General features: G+C 35.3%; 1 protein-coding gene across 2 annotated transcripts in view; it reads right to left on the bottom strand.

Annotated features, from left to right (window-relative positions):
- KIFAP3 (kinesin associated protein 3) overlaps positions 1 to 17,711 on the bottom strand; it is a 174,059-nt gene that overhangs the window by 95,968 nt on the left and 60,380 nt on the right. For both annotated transcript variants that reach the window (XM_060643482.3, XM_060643483.3), the window contains 2 exons: positions 11,744 to 11,922; positions 471 to 633 (listed from right to left, as the gene is read on the bottom strand). In XM_060643482.3, coding sequence (XP_060499465.2) covers positions 471 to 633; positions 11,744 to 11,922 — 342 coding nt within the window. The remainder of the gene's footprint in view (positions 1 to 470; positions 634 to 11,743; positions 11,923 to 17,711) is intronic.

Raw genomic sequence — 17,711 nt, forward strand, 5'->3', positions numbered from 1 at the left:
AAAACAATGTATTATTAACAAAATCTGCCAATGCAATATTTTCTAACCCATGCTATTAAAAAAATGCCCTTTTCAACTTAATGACAAAAAGGCTCCACAAATTTGTGTATTCAAAAGCAATATTTTAACAGTATGGCAGAATGTAAGAATTAAATGATACCTGCTTTTAAAAATACTATTAAACAGAAAGTAATTTTTCCTTCTTGCTTTCTTGGTAGTACTTTTATATTTTCACTTTCACATGGGCAAATGAAGTCAGAGTTAAAAGTTTCTATTCCTTCATTCTATAGCACCATGGAAATCCTGGCTCACATCATTTTTCATTCATTCTGCTTATCTTTAGTATTGAGTTCCCAATCAAAGAACATACACAGAATGATTTTTGCTCAGCAGACTTCAACACAGAGCTCAATTTTCCAGTGGTGTTGGAAATTCCAAGCAACCCCATCATTAGATTTTAAAAGACATACCTAGGAGTGCAGTGAGTTTGGGAAGCAGTCCAACTTGTACCATCTTATTCCTCAGTCCCGTGTCAAAGGATAAGTTGAGTAAAAGCCGTAGGGTGATATTCAGCAGATCTTCATGTTCACAGGGTATCATTTTTACCAGTTTTTCAACAATATCCATTTCCACCTATGTAATACAATAATACAAATGCAGTGAGGTTCAGTTGAACAATACGACAAAAAAGATTACAAATAATTATTTTTTTACCCTTAGGTATATCTATTTTATAATTATGTGTTAATCTGTTTACTCATTTTAATCTATAAACTTTTGTAAAATCAAACTTTTGAGGAGAAAACACATATTTCTACATTATCCCATCCTTCCTTCACTTAATAGTGTCAACTGGAAGCCAAATGACACTGAGACTTTGAAAACACATTCTTGAGTGCCACCTACAAAGTGCCAGGCCCTGTGCTAGATCAAACAAGATCATGTCTTAGCCTTTAAGGATTCCACAGTCTAAAAACAGAGCAGACAAATAGAACAAATAATTAAAATACAATGTAATATAGGGGTGCCTGGGTGGCTTTAGTTGCTTAAGCGTCTGACTCTTGACCTTGGCTCAGGTCATGATCTCAGGGTCGTGAGACAAGCCCCAGTCAGGCTCCGCGCTGGGCATAAACCCTGCTTGAGATTCTCTTTCTCCCTCTCTCTCTCTGTACCTCTCCCTCTTGTAAGTACATGTGCACACGCTGTTTCTAAAGAAACAAACAAAAACAAAAACCAATGTAATAAAAATGGAATGCATGAAGTCTTCTTGAAGCAACATGGAAAGAATACCAAGCTATCTAGAAGAGTAGAAAAGACTTCAAATTAGGAATAAAGTTTTTAAAACTGTCTAATAATTTACTCTCTGGTTAAGAAAGGCAATGGAGATCCAGGTAGAAAAGCTAGTGGCTAGACACGTAGGCATAAAATAGCTTATTTGGGGCACTGCAAGTGCTTTGGTATGGACATAGTATAAAATATAAGTTGGGGAATGGCAGGAGCCTATTAAATAGATGTTGAACAAATCACAAAAAACTTTTAGTGCTAAGAAGAATGCTTTGAATGATTTTAAGTCCAGAGGGTGATGTGGTCAGACTAGTAGCATAAAGATCAATATATAAATACATACATACATACACATATGCATACACAGAATAGGACACAAACAGATGAGTAAGGCACATCATATAAGGATAGTCTGCAATAGGTAGAGATCGAAAGCAGGCACTTAAGAATATCTTGCAGTAGACAAGTGAGAGGTGATTGGAGTCTGAATCAAAGAAAGGACAACGAGATTGAAGAGGAAATAATGTGAGAGATGTTTAGGAGATATGGTCAAAGCATCTGAATGAGAAGTGAAGTAGAAGCACTGAAGATGACTTTCAGGTTTGTGTCCTGGTCAATGCGATGGGGGTCCCCAAGAGTACCCCAACGTTCAGTAATTTGCTGAAGGACTCACAGGACTCAGCATGCAGTCACCTTCGTGACTGTCATTTGTTATTATGAAAGGAGGCAAAGCAAAATCATAAAAGGGAAAAGGCACATGGAGGCAAAGTCCAGAGGTGTACATTTCCTAGAATCCTCTCCCCACACAGTCATCCAGGATGTGCTTCAATATTGAAATGAGGCTAAAACTCAGTGCCCAAGGTTTTTATTGGGGGCTGGTCACACAGGAACCCTATGCCAGCACAAACTAAAATTCTAGATTCCCAGAAGGAAAGCAGGTGTTTAGCAAAAACCACATTGCTTGTGCAAACAGTTCAGGCACAGTAAACGACCCTTATCAGTTAGGGAACAGTGGAAACACGCCTGAAATCCAAGTTCCCAGATGCCAGCCATGGGTCAGCCTCCTGCGAAGGCCTATCTAAGGAGAGCAATCCCAAGCCCTTTTCTGCACAGTCAATAAGGAGAATGTGGGTTCATTAACTAAGATCTGTAAACTGAAAAGCAGGTATAGGACAAAGAGGACAAAAAAAAAATTTATTTTTGTCATGCTTAATTTGACCTGGTAGTCATCTGATATTTGAAAATCTTATAAAACTCAGGAGAGAAGGGGGACTTGGGTGGCTCAGTAGTTTGAGCTTCCAACTTCTGCTCAGGTCATGATCTTGCGGTTCGGGAGTTCAGACCCACGATGTCCAGCTTGCTGCCGTCAGCGGGGAGCCTGCTTAGGATCCTCTGTCCCCCTCCCTCTCTGCCCCTCTCCCACTTGCGCTCTCTCTCTCAAAAACAAATAAACCTTAAAAAAAAACAAAAACAACAAACAAAACCTCAGGAGAGAAGCTGGTCTACGAGTAACAGTGGAAACTCCAGGTTGGGGTCAGCAAACTATGGCTAGTTTGCTAAACTAGCTAAAGAGCTAAAAATGGTTTTGACTTTTAGATTTTTAAATGGTTGAACATAAATCAAATGAATAATATGTCATGACACATGAAAATGTTTAGAATTCAAATTTCAGTCTCCGTAAATAAAGTTTTATTAGAGCGCACTCACACTCATTTGTTTACAGACTATGACTGCTATCATGCTACAACAGCAGAGAGGAGAAGCTGCAACAGAGACCACATGAACCAAAAATAAATACATCAAATGAGGACTAAAATATCGACTACCTGGCCATTCACAGAAGTTTGCTCACCCTCAATCTAGGTGATCATAAAACTGTTTCGAGAGAAGCCTGCTTTACAGTGAGAACTCATAGAAGACAGAACTTTTTTGGTAACATAAGCCCCATATTCACTTTTCTTTTTAAAATTTTTTTTTAACATTTATTTATTTTTGAGACAGAGAGCATGAACAGGGGAGGGTCAGAGAAAGAGAGAGACACAGAATCTGAAACAAGCTCCAGGCTCTGAGCTGTCAGCACAGAGCCCGATGCGGGGCTCGAACCCATGGACCGCGAGATCATGACCTGAGCCGAAGTCGGCCGCTTAACCGACTGAGCCACCCAGGCGCCCCAATATTCACTTTTCTTAAGGTAGCAATCAGAACAAGTTGGTTATAAAAATATCTCACACCTCTGTCACAAAGCAATGGCTAAAAAGGAGAGAAACATTACATGTTTCTTCGATCATTACCGAAAGACTTATGAGTAATGTTGCTCTACTTTTCTTGTATTAGAAAACTAAAGCATTTATTTGCCTTGCCATACCTTTATTGCAATCTTTCACTGACCTCATAAAAGTCACATTGCTATTGAGCCCTCAATATACCTTTTTCCCTCTCATTCCATGCTAAGCGGTGAACACTGGTTTTCTTAAAAAATACTAAATTGACAAACCAACAATGATTTTTCCTTCAGACCTCTATCTTCACTCCACAGCCACACTGTAATCATATCTAGAGCTCTTCATTAAAAAGTACAAATCCATCTCCAAAGACTCTAATTTTGGTTCTCCCTTTCTCCTAGTTTAATCTTCTGAGTAGGCCAGGTAAATATTTTGTTACCTTCCTACAATTTCCATAGAGGCCAGTGAAAAAGATTTGTCAAATTTATACAGAACCATAATTCTATCTCTAGCTTCACTGATTACAGTAAATAACAACTTTTTAAGCTTCATTTATTCATTTAACAAATATTTCTTAAGTCCCAGTTATGTATTGGTGAACAAGGGAGAAATGATACCTGTCTTCATGGAGCTTATATTCTAGGAGTGAAATAAAGAAATTATTATACAGTTACTTAAGATTTAAACAAAAGCCAGTACCATGAAAAAATATGAGTGGATCTGATATAATCTCAATGTGAAGAGTTATCAAAGAAGGCTTCTCTAAGGAAAAATAATCTCCTGGATGAACAGAAGTTATCTAAAGGTAACTGAAGAGGCAGAGGAAAGAGTGGCCTAGATGGAAAAAAAAATAGCATGTGCAAAGGCCTTGGGGTGATATGGAAGATTCAGCATTCAAGGAACTCTTTAAAAACTATCCTTCTGATTACAAAGTGGAAAATGTATTGGAAGGAGGCAAGAATAGAAACAGGGAGATTAATTAAAATGCTATGGAAGTAGTCAAGTAGAGGCATAGTGATTAAGAAAAATAGGCAGAGCTATGTGTCTGGCCCTGTGCTGGACAGGGTGGGAGATATAAAAGTGAATAAAAAGTATATCCCATCTTCCGAAAAAGAAAAAAAAAAGGCAGAACTTCAAACTTACTTTTAGGATATAAAAATCTGGACAAGATGTGGTTCCCACCCTAACTGGAAGAAAATTCCAGATATAAAATCATAACTTAAAAAAAAAACAAAAAACATTGGGGCGCCTGGGTGGTTCAGTCGGTTAAGCGTCCGACCGGCTCAGGTCATGATCTCACGGTCCGTGAGTTCCAGCCCCGCATCGGGCTCTGTGCTGACAGCTCAGAGCCTGGAGCCTGTTTCAGATTCTGTGTCTCCCTCTCTCTGACCCTCCCCCATTCATGCTCTGTCTCTCTCTGTCTCAAAAATAAACATTTAAAAAACAAAACAAAACAAAACATCAAAGAGCTGAGGTTCCAAGGAAATCAACTGGCCTGAAATATAAGGAAGGTAGGTACCCTGAAGGAGAGAAGGGCCATGAGCGCTGGTTTATATACACAGGGTGGTTCACTGGAAAAAACCAGAGTTGCCACAGAACTGGGAGAGAAGATTGCATGGAAGATTTTAAATAAATTGTGAAGAAGCCTGACTATAGAAATGTGACGCTGCAGATGCTCAGGGTGTTTGCAACCACTCGCAAGGTCTTTTCTGGGACCTGATCGGAAGGTCACAAGAAAAACTGGGGACAGAACAGGACATGGAAGAAAACTTCCCCCTTAGTCGAGGGGGCCTCAGGGAGGGGAACGGCTGCCATTAGGGAAGAGGCATAAAATGCTGCCCAGATCTTTTCCTCCTATTTCCCCTAAAAAATAAAAGACTTAATTAAGCTTCTTGGGTAAATACGACAAAACCTGTCATATCCAAAACACAGGTAAAGACCCACAGCAGCTGGGGGAAAGAAACGGTTCTTTTCTGTTCTTTTCCGTTCCTCTGTTTCCAGAGGAGAGGTGTTGACGGGATGACTGCGGAAGCCCCACTGCTGACAAGTATAACTATGGACATGGGACCAGCCTAAGACTGCCTGAAGGCTAAATCAGAACACAAAAAAATCTCCTCTTTCCCCCTCTCTGAACCCGGCACCATATTAGCAAAAGCCAAGTAACAAGTAATAGCAGTACATTGCTGAGAGAGTGTTAAAATGAAGTGAGAGGTCCTCTTTGAGGCACAGACACACCGGGAAAGTCTGAAGTGGAGGGTGGAACATGAACACTGAGAAAAACCCTCTGGCAACCAATACCCCACACCAAAGACAACATAATGCTACGTGGGTGTGAGCCCATAAGACGTGGAAGGTAACTCCTGACAAGAATGACTACAGGCTTAGAAAATAAAGTCTGCCTATTTCCAGACATCAATAATATTTATCTCAATCTGTACTAATCAACACATGGTGTCTAGGTTTCAATAAAAAATTATGATACATGAAGAGCAAGAAAATATCCCACTGAAGGCAGTGAATAGAACCAGACTTAGATATGACCTGTATAATTATCAGAGAATTTAAAATCATATCAGAGAATTATTATTTAGTAATAATTTAACATGATTAATATGTTAAAGGCTCTACTGGAAAAAAATGGGTAACATGAAGGAACAGAGAATTTTGAAGAAAAAGATACTAAAAGAATTAAATGGAAATGTTAAATACACACACAATACACACACAATACAGAGATGAAGAAAACCTTCATGGGCTCAAAAGCAGATGTGATATAGCTAATGACAGAATAAGTAAGCCTGGAGGTAGATTAATAGAAATCTTCCAAATTGAACTAAATATTTTTTTTAATTTTAAAAATAAAAAGAATAAAACAACAACACAGTATCAAAGAGCCATGAGACAATATCATATGGATTAACAGGTATAACTGAAATCCAGCAGAAGAGACACAGAAAGGGACAGAAGCAATACTTGAAGAGATAATGGCCAAGGATTTTCTAAAAACAAGGAAAGAATCAAACCACACATACAAGCTCAGAGAATCCCAAGTAGAATACAACACACACACACACACACACACACACACACACACACACACACACACCTAGAGAGATATATGTTCAAACTGTTGAAAAGCAAAGATAAAATCTTGGAGGCAGGTAGAAAATAAAAGACTCATTACATATAGAAGACAAAAGATAAGAATTACCTCACACTTCGTGTCAAAAACTATGAAAGCCAGAAAATAATGAAGTGATATTTATAAAGTATGTCAACCTAGAATTTTCAATTCAGTGAAAATATATTCCCCAAATCAAACCAAAAGCTGGCTATCTGAAAATATCAATAATATTGACAAACCACTAACTTACAAAAAAAGAGACAGAGAAAGAGAAAAGAAACAAATTACCAATATCAGTAATGAAATGAGGAATAATCACTTCACACCTTTGGACTTTAAAAATGTAAGAAGGAAAAAGTACAAAAACTTGTTTGCCCATACATTTGACAACATAGATGAAATGGATACATTCCTTGAAAGATTAAAACTACAAAGCTACCACTCAAAAAGAAATAAATAACATTAATAGTTTTTTAAAATATTTAGATTGAAATGATACCAATTCTACACCAACCCTTCCAGAAAAATTAAAAACAGAATGCTCCCCCAACTCATTCTATAAGAACACTGTTATTCTAATAGCAAAACCAGACCAAGTCATCATAAGAAAACTATAAACTAGTATTCCCTCATAAACACATATACAAAAATCCTCAACAATATATTACCTAATCAAATCTAACAATATATAAAAAGATAATATATCGTGACCAAGTGGTGTTTCTCCTCGGAATGCAAGACTGGCTCTATCTAAAGTCAATTAACACAATTCACTGTATCAACAGTCTAAAGAAGAAAAACCATGTGATCATCTCAACTGATGTAGAAAAGACACTTAACAAAATCCAACATCCATTCCTGATAAAGTCTCAGCAAACCAGAAATAGAATAGAACTTAAGTAAACTGATACAGTATCTACAAAAAAACCTACTTAATATCATATTTAATAGTAAAAGAATTGCTTTCTGCCTAAGATCAGTAAAAAGAAAGGGGTATCCACTTACAGCATTCCTTTTTAACATCATACTAGAGGACCTAACCAGTACAATAAGAGAAAGAAAGAAAGAAAGAAAGAAAGAAAGAAAGAAAGAAAGAAAGAAAGAAAGAAAGAGAAACAAAGGACATGCAGATTAGAATTAAAGAAATAAAAATTTGTTTATAGATAACATAATTGTCTACTTAGCAAATCTCCAAGAATCTACAAAGAGCCATTATAATTAAAAAGCTGAATTCAGCAAGGTCATAGGACACGAGGAAAATTTACAAAAGTCAAATGTAACTTCTGTATGCTATCTGTCAATAACAGGAAACCATTTATTTTTTTAAAAACTACTATAGCTGGGTGCCTGTGTGGCTCAGTCATTGAGTTGTCTGACTCTTGATTTCAGCTCAGGTCATGATCCTGGGATCATGGGATTGAGCCCCATGTCAGGCTCCACACTCAGCATAAAGCCTACTTAAGATTCCCTCTCTCCCTCTGCCCCTGTCTCCCGCTTATGCTCTCTCTCCCTAAAATAAAAAACAAAACAAAAAAACCCCTATTATTTCCAATGCCAAAACACTTAGGTATAAATCTAACAAAATATGTGCAAAATATATGTGCTAAAAGCCACAAAATGATGGAAGAGATCAAGAAGTATCTAAATAAATGGAGAGCTATACCATACTCATGGAGGAAAATCCACTATGGTTAATATATTGAATCCTGCCGATAGAGTTAATGCAATCCCAGTCAAGATTCCAGGATTTTTTATTTTTATTTTTTTAAGAAATAGACTAGTTGATTCTAAATGTATATAGAAAGGTAAACAATATGAAATAGCCAGAATAATTTGAAAGAGAATAATAACATTTGAGGGCTTATACTATCTGATTTTAAGACTTACTATAAAGCTACAGTAATAAAGACAAAGATATATCAGTGAAAGCACAGACAGGTAGATAAATTAAATACGAGAGAGTACAAAAATAAAACCACACATATATAGCCAATTGATTTTCAACAGAAGTACAAAAGCAATTGCAAAGACAATTATGTGGAGAAAGGACAGGTTTTTCAACAAATGGGGCTGGAACAACTGGACATCTATATTCAGACATGAATCTTGATCCATACCTTGTACCACATATAAAATTAACTAAAAATGGATATCCTAAACTAAAACAAAAATAACACAAATCTTACAAAATTTCTCAGAGAAAATGGGGAAAACTATTTGGGATCTTGAGTTAAGCAAATATTTCTTAGGTACAACACCAAAATGCAATCTATTAAAAACACTTTTTGATATACTGGACTTCATAACAAAACCTTCTGCTTTATGAAAAGACAAGTCATAGAAAAGGAGAAAATACTTACAAAGCATAATAACTGTTAAAAGACCTATTCAAAATTTAAAAATATTTTAAAAAACCTCTCAAACTTAGTAAGAAAATAAGAAATCTAAGGAATATATACCCTTTCTCTTGTTCCTATTAAAATCATATTCTAATATTTCTTATTCCCTTTTTGTTGTATTTATTTAGTAAATAGGCCAGGTCAATTTAAATCATTAATTGAAAGACTTTTTTAAGTAAATTAAGTTTCCTTTAAAATATATTAACCCTAAAAAGGTCAATATTAGTTCACATCAACAGTAAAATGAACACTTTATTTAGACAAATAATACATCCTCAAAAATAGAGCAACAATTCCTCCTCTCCACCCCTTTTAAATAAAATTGCCACAGGCTTCATCTGTTACTAATTAAATCAAGTTAATATATTTCTTTTGAAATAAGAACATTACACAATGGTTGTTATAGCAAACCTAATAAAGTAATGAGAGTTTTAAAAAATTAATTTGCATTTCCATTGCAAAAAATGGAATGTGAAGTATGTACCATGTGGTCCAATCAGATGGTTAAACACTAGACATAGCCTTCTAATCATGTGTTTTTGATTGATAAAAGCCCAATCCCACAAGCTAAATTTAATAATTATCTCAACATGCAATGCCCTTTCAAATCTATGTCTATAAAATGGAATTTATAATTAATTAGTACTTTTACTAAATGTTTTATATAAAGTGACAGTTTATTAACAATCTATCAGCAAATTTATTTCAGCCAATTCTTTTTCAGTGTTCCTAGAGGCCAACATTTAAAAGTTGCTGATACTTAATCTTTGCCAAAAATATCTTTTTAAAAAACATAAAGATTTTTTGTTTTGTTTTGCCCTGGGAGCAGAGAGAAAGAGTAGGAAGCCAAATACCCACAGATGTTTCTTTGAGCAAATTCCTTAACCTCTCTGATTTTCTGCTAATTTATCTGCAAAATTAGCTAGATCTAGACATAGATGTAAGGTCTAGTCGAGCTCTGAAAATCCTGATTCTACCAAAGCCTTTAAATAAAATGTACTTCTTCCACAGTGAAAGATGAAATGCATGCCATCTATGGTAAAAATCTGGCTAATTGCATCATTTTTATGACCTTGGATAAATGACCTTTTCTGAACCTCAGTTTTTCCTCCTCAATAAAAAGTGAGATTTGATGAGACAATTTATATGGTATCTTCCAAATCTATGACCTTACCAGAAAATTATTTTTAATAATAATTTTGAGATCACTTTTGATACAATGAACACATAAGAAGTTTATTTCCCAAATACAAATCTAACCAAAATGTAGTAGATACGTGCTGATGGCAAATTAATTTGAATTTTGCAAACGTACTAAAGGTGAACTTAATCTAAACACAAAAATGGAAGAATTATTTCAACTTGTAGCAAGAGAAAGCAATTATTTACCTACACTCTACTCAAGAGTATATATATCACCATCTCATCATATTCTTCTTTAAAATAATATCAATGAAAACAAAAAACATATTTTTTATTAATCTAAGTAAATTCAATCTTAGTATCAGGCACACAGTGATCATCAATAATTATATACTAATGATGAAAATGACAGATACTAAATATCTGTGGTTAAAATAAAATTTCATGTATTTCAAGTATCAGAATTCAAGGCACTTATTAAATCTGATGTATCAGTCTCAGGTTTTCAAAGAGCATGCTGTGCCATTCAATAAGCATAAGGTACTTCCTAAAGAAGTACTTTTTAACTTCAAAAGAAGGAAAAAACAGGCAGAAATACTATATATTTAGACTATCTGAAAGAGAATCTACTTATACCAATAATACACAGTCATATAATGACTTGTATTGGCATATACTTCTAAAATGGTCCTCAATACAGTTAAGGCCAATGATCTAATGACTCCACATCTAGGAATCTATCCTAAGAAATTAATCAGAAATATAGACAATGATGCATGTACAAATGTGTCCACTCAAGTGTTTTTTAAAATAGCTATAATTATGAACAACTTAAATATCTGAAAACAAGTTCTGGTTAATGTAATATCTATACAGTGTAACACTGTGCTTACAAAGCTTTTTTAATGATGTGGGAAAAAAGCAGATAATTTCTACTCTACCTTTACATTATTTCTGAATTGTGTATACTTTTCAGAAGGGGAAATACTATATAATCAACTTGAATTTCTGAAAGATCACCCATCAACACAATATAAGATGGCAAGTAGAAGCCTACTCTAACATTCAACAAGAAAGGAAGAGGGTGTAAATAAAGATGGCATGAACTAATACGACAGCACTGAGAATAAAAAGGAGGTACAGCTTCAAGAGACACTTAAGTAGAATCAACAAGTTGTGGCCACCACCTGGGATGGTAGGTGAAAAAGGAAAGACTGGGCTAGATTGCAATTCCGCACACCATTCTCAGAAATGCGGGAGAAAAAAATAATTTAAAGGAAAGTAACAAACCAGATGCTTCTGAAGGACAATGTTAAGTTTAAATTACTTTCTACGTATTATGTTTAATATGGAAAGAGTCACCCTATACAATATATTAGGAACCATTTTTTATTCCGATAGTTTCAATTTAGTGTAGTATGAACTAATAAGGAATATACTTCCTAATGAAGCCATTTAAGACAGTTCCTGCCATTGTAAAATTTTCATTCAGAATAATCTCAGTGTTTATTTCTTATCAAAATATTTCTAACTTGAAAATGGTGAACATGGACTATTTAAATGTAAGTTACCATATCATTTTTATTCTCCATAAAAATGCTGAGTTTCTTCAAGAATGACACAACTAGAATAAGTAGCTCAAAATTGTCCCGATCAAGAGCCTTCACCAGCATGTGAACTATGTTCTTGTTCCTCATCTTCAGTTCTGTACGTGTATCCTCAGCAAGATTCAGAAGCAGATAAAGAGCAACTAAAAGAGTAAAACAGGTGAGTGTAAAATGACTGGCATACTGAATCAACAATTTAATAAATCATTTCTACTCAGCATAGTAACAGATGTAGTTCTAAGAAGATTATATTTACAAATTGTTAATTTATTATTAGTTGGCTCATTAGAAAACATTTGTTATTACTGAGAAATACATATGTTATAAAAATTAAAACTATATACATACACACACACACAAAATCATTTTCTTATGATCCTGAGAAGGGCACTAACCAAAACAAGATAATGATTCCTACCTTCTCGGAGCTTAGAGCTTAATTGTAAGCAAATGGCATTAAAGGTATATGTTAATAAATAATAAGACAGGTAGATGGAAAAATAATTTTATACATGTAGAAAACAAGGTAAAACTTCAACAACTAGGAGCTGCTACGTTAAAAAGACCTATAATCCAAGAACGAACTGATGGTTACCAGAGGGGAGGGGGAGACAGGTAAAATAGGTGATGGGGATTAAGGAGTGCACCTGTGATGAGCACAGGGTGATGTATGGAAATACTGTGTGGATAGGGTCACTATATTGCACACCTGAAACTAATATAAAAGTGTATGCTCATTAATAATAACAGAAAGAACTATAATCCAAAACATCTAATATAGCTAGAGCTAAGTGTGAGGATACTAAAATCTATTTTTCATACTCAAACTGATTTTCTGATCGTTACTATAGATAATGGTCATATTAAATTCAGTAACACAGTTGTGACACTAGACAAAGTTAAGGCACTGTTTACTAATTCTAAGTAAAATTTCTTTTAGATACTGTAATAAAAATGTTTAGGTTCTCCTAAGAAACTCCTATGATTCATCCCTTTTGACAGTGAGAATTTGTAACACACAATATTTTCCATTTTGCCTTGACTGACAGGAAGCTTCAGAGTTAAGACTTGAAAGGTTTGTCAGAATTTTTAGGCTATTACGATCAACATAGTACTATGGCCTTGGTTTACTCATTACTTTACAGCATTTCATGTGTTCTTATAAACCATCTCTATATCTTTACGAAAATAAGAAATATATGCAATAGTTGTAAATATGTAATTTATTTAACAAATACTGGAGATGTAAAGGGAATTCATACTAATTAAGGCTACTGTATAGCAGGCACTGTACTAGTTGATATATAAACAGCAAACCATTTTATCTCTAAGAAAATTTTGTGGGAAAAGAAGTATTATAAATTTTACAGACAGGCAGTCCCAGGTTCAGAGAAGTTAAATAACTTACCTTAGCCACACAGTAAGAAAGTGATAGAGCTAAATTAAAATTCAAGCCTATCTGAATCCAAAGCTCACGTATTTACACTACGGCATCAGGCTGACTCTCCATGCAAGGTACTATTAAAACGTTTTAAAGTTGTGTTGAAATCTAAAGTATCTTTCAGATGGATCTGGGAGGGAGGGGAGTGTCCCCAGGACCTAGTCCTGTTCTAGGGACCTTGGACTTTTTGCGTCCCATATGTTGGCTGCACACAAGCATTGCCCAATTGGCACAGTATCTTTGGAGCAGCAAAGGAAGCACGGGAGCCCTGGATGGGGTTCTGTGGCAGCCATGCTCAACTTTAAGATAAGCTGACTGGGTTGTTTTCATTAGGAAGTTTCTACAGGATCATTCTGACCCTGTTTTCCATGATGTCTTTCCATGGAAAGACAGAAGGTATTCCCTGTAAACATTGTGGGATGTGTGTGACTATCTTTGATGTATTTTAGTTCTGTTCTCCTAATATTCATGACAACAAACCAAGAAATACACTTAAAAAACTGGAACTTAAAAAATTTGTATTGTATACTCTCTGATTTAAACAGTGTTTTAGCACTCAATGAATCGATTTCTCTAAAAAAAATTTTTTTTAATGAAACTGTGTTGAAAAAGCAAATAGTAGAATTCTGCTTGCAACCAAAAGAGATATAATGGGTTAAATAGTGTTCTTCCAAAATTCATGTCCCATAGAACATCAGAATTTGACCCTATTTGGAAATGGGTCTTTGCAGAAGTAATTAGTTAAGATGAGGTCATATTGGGTCAGGGTGGACCTTGAATCCAACGACTTATGTCCTTGTAAGAATGGTAGAGGACACGGCTACAATGGGAGGGCAGCCATGTGAAGATGGGGGCACAGAATGGAGCGATGCAGCCATAAGCCAAGAAACACCAAGGATTATGGGAAGCTACCAAAAGCTAGGAAGAGCCAAAGAAGGATTCTTCTATGGAGCCTTCAGGGAGAACACGGTCCTGCTAACACCTTGATTTTGGCTTTCTAACCTGCAGAAACTATGACAGCATAAATTTCTGTTGTTTTATTAAATGAGCCAGTTTGTGATACTTTGTTTTGGCAGCTCTAGGAAATTAGTATGACAGAATAACAGGCACCAGATTTAAACCCTTACCTGAAACAGTAACAACCACAACCACCACCAGATTAAAATATACAAAATAAAGGTTTTCACAGCAATGAACATCAGGTAATGAAGGACAGTGACCCAACAGATAAGAAATAAATGAGATGGCTCTATGATTGCCCCAGAATACTGCCTTGAGAGTCTCTAAGACATGACACAGAGAGGGAAAATCCTGGCCAAACCCAAAAGACACCCAGGGTTGAAGAGATGGAACCAAGAGACCAGGGAAGCCAAAGTGGCTAGAGTTCACAGAAAAGAGTACCAGAGAGGAGAAAGCTGTACACACAGAGAATTCTGGAGTTCTGTGGAGAACTACCTTGTGTTCTAACTAGCCACGTGAGTTAGGAATCTGAGGCTGGAAGCCAAACAAAGTAACAGAATTGGAAGACAAAGTACATGGTGAACAGGCAAGGCTGGAAATAATGCTTGTTTCTCCCAGCCATAGTAGAAACTTCATAATTCATGTGGCATTAGGTAAAGTACTCAGAAGGGTTTTGCCCTGAAAGTAGGAAATCATAATCTTTAGACTAAACGCTGCTATATCCATGCTACCAAATCATAATAGAAACATCCAAAAGAATCAAACTGCTTCCAAGTAATTTAACTATGTCCCAGCAGAAAGTTCAAAAATATTTATAGGAATAAAAAAATATCCAACACCAAACAATGTAAATTTCATACTCTCAGGAATTCAATCAAAAATTAAAAGCCATTTACAAAAGCAGGAAAATAAAACCTGTAAGGAGAAGAAAACTCAGCTAACTGAAACTGTCCTGGAATTGACACCAAGGTTAGAATATTCAGATAGAAACATTAACAGACAACCATTTTCAAGATGTTCTGAAACTTAGGTAGAGACATGGAGGCTATAAAAAAGATTCAAATCAACTTCTAGCAATGGGCACTCTAATGACTGAGATCATATACTAAGTGGGATAGTAATTTAGAGATTAGAAAAGATTAATAAAATTGAAGACATAGCCACAGAAACTTTCCAAATTTAAAAAAGGAAAAAAAACACAGCAAAAATGTAAAGATTATCAGTGAATTATGTAGAAAGTATAAAGTGGCCTAACAGGGGGTCTGGGTAGCTCAGCCAGTTAAGAATCTGACTCTTGATTTCGGCTCAGGTCATGATCTCATGGTTCATGACATCGAGTGCCACACTGGGCTCTGCGTTGACAGTGTCGAGCCTGTTTGGGATTCCCTCTCTCCCTCTCTGTGCACCTACCCTGCTCAGGCACGCTGTAAGTAAATAAATAAATAAATAAACAAAAAAATAATAAAGTGGCCTAATGTACCTGTAATTGAAGTCCCAGAAGAAATAATTTTCCAATATGATAATTTTGGAAATAATTATCCAATAATTAGCCAATAATTTTCCAAATATGATAAAATTATACACCCACAGTTCCAATATGGGCAATGAACCTAAGAACAAGAAACATGAAGAAAACTACACCAAGGCACATCATAATCAAACTGGTCAAAACAAATGATAAAGAGACAATCTGAAAGCAGCTAGAGAAAAAGAAACTCTATATGCAGACCAAAAAAGAAAAAAAGATGACAGAAGAGTTACCAGTAAAAACAATGCAAACAAGTCAATGGTAGAACGACATCTTTACTAAACAAAAAGAAAAGTCACCCTTAAATTCTAAACAAGTAAAAATATTTCAAAAAAGGAAAAAAATGAATTTTAAACACAAAAATTAAAATAATTCATCATCATCAAATCTGTCTTACAAGAAATATTAAAGGAAATCTTTCAGGAAGAAAGAGAAACACCAGACAGGCATATGAATCTACTCAAAAAAACAAAATCAATGGAAATGGTAACTTTATTTTGTGAATATTTAAATATCTTTAAAACAAAATCATTTATATGTAACTGTATAATAATGTATTGTAGGGTTTGTAATATATAAATATAACCAATGTTAATTATAATAGCATAAAGTTGAGATGGGAAGAAACAGGAGTAATGGTTCTCATACCATAGATGAAGTGGTACAATATTATCTGAAGGCAGAATTAACTTCTGATAGGTTAAATATGTATACTTGGAGGCAGACAACTTATGAGTAATTAAAGATATATAATATAAATATATTTAAATATTTAACATATTTAAATATTTATATATTTAATAAACCTTAAAGCAACCAACAAAAGAGTTATAGCTAAGCCAACAACGGAGATAAAACAGAGTTAAAAAAACTCCTTCAACCATAAGAATGCAGACAAGGAGGACAAAGAGGGAAAAATATAAAAAATAAATAAATAAAAGCAAGACTAGACTATGTACTGTGTATAAAAAACACAGTTTAGTATAAAGATATAAATATCTTAAAAGGATGGACAAATATACAGCATGCTAACACTAGTCAGAACAGAGCTGGAGTGTCTGTATTAGTACAAGAGAAAAATGATTTCAGATAAAAGAATATTAGCAGGGATAATGAAGATCATTTTCATAATGGTAAGGATCAAGAGGATGTGACAATCTTGTATCTTTCCATCCTTAAGAAAAAAAAGTTTAAAATTCATGGAGCGAAACCTAACAGAACTGCAGGAAAAATAGTTAAATCCATAAATATAGTCAGATATTATAATATTACTCTTGGAATAATTAATAGAACAAATACAAAGAAAATCAACAAGATGTAGAGATTTGAACACATTAGCAACTGACTTCTCAGGGACATTTACAAAACACTCCACAGTACAAGATCAGAATGCACATTCAATTGCATATGCAACATCTGTTGAGGCCATACTCTAGACCATCAAACAAGTCTCAATAAATTAAAAATTCAATTCATAAAAAGTATTTTCTCAGAAGAGTGCGGAAGATGGCAGTGGTGTAAGAGGATCCTAGGTTTGTCTCATCCCATGAACACAACTAGATAACTATCAAATCATCCTAAATACCCCAGAAATCAACCTGAAGACTGACAGAATGAACTCCACAACTAAAAGGAGAGGAGAGGCCACATCTAAAAAGGTAGAAAGTGCAGAGATGTAGTTTAGGGGAGAACTGGACCATGCGTGCTATGGAGGGGAGGAAGCCATGGTCACAGAGAAGGGAGAGGCACAGGAGCAGGGGAAAGGGAGAGGAAGAGAGGTAGGGAGGGAGGGAGAGGGATAGAGAGAGAGTACACACCCACAAAAGGCAAATATTTCCCCAAAGCCACTGACTTGGAAAACAAAAAGGGGCTGAATTTTGTGAGTTCTTGCAAACAAGACTTAAAGCCTGGAGTTTTAAAGGTCAGTGGGCTTGGCTAGGATAGAGCCCTTAGGGCACTGCCCTACTCCTGAAGAGAAGGCAGGCAAATAACCCAGGAGCAGA

The sequence above is a fragment of the Panthera onca genome, chromosome F1 (genome assembly GCF_046562875.1).
Source record: "Panthera onca isolate mPanOnc1 chromosome F1, mPanOnc1 haplotype 2, whole genome shotgun sequence".
Lineage (NCBI taxonomy): Eukaryota > Metazoa > Chordata > Mammalia > Carnivora > Felidae > Panthera > Panthera onca.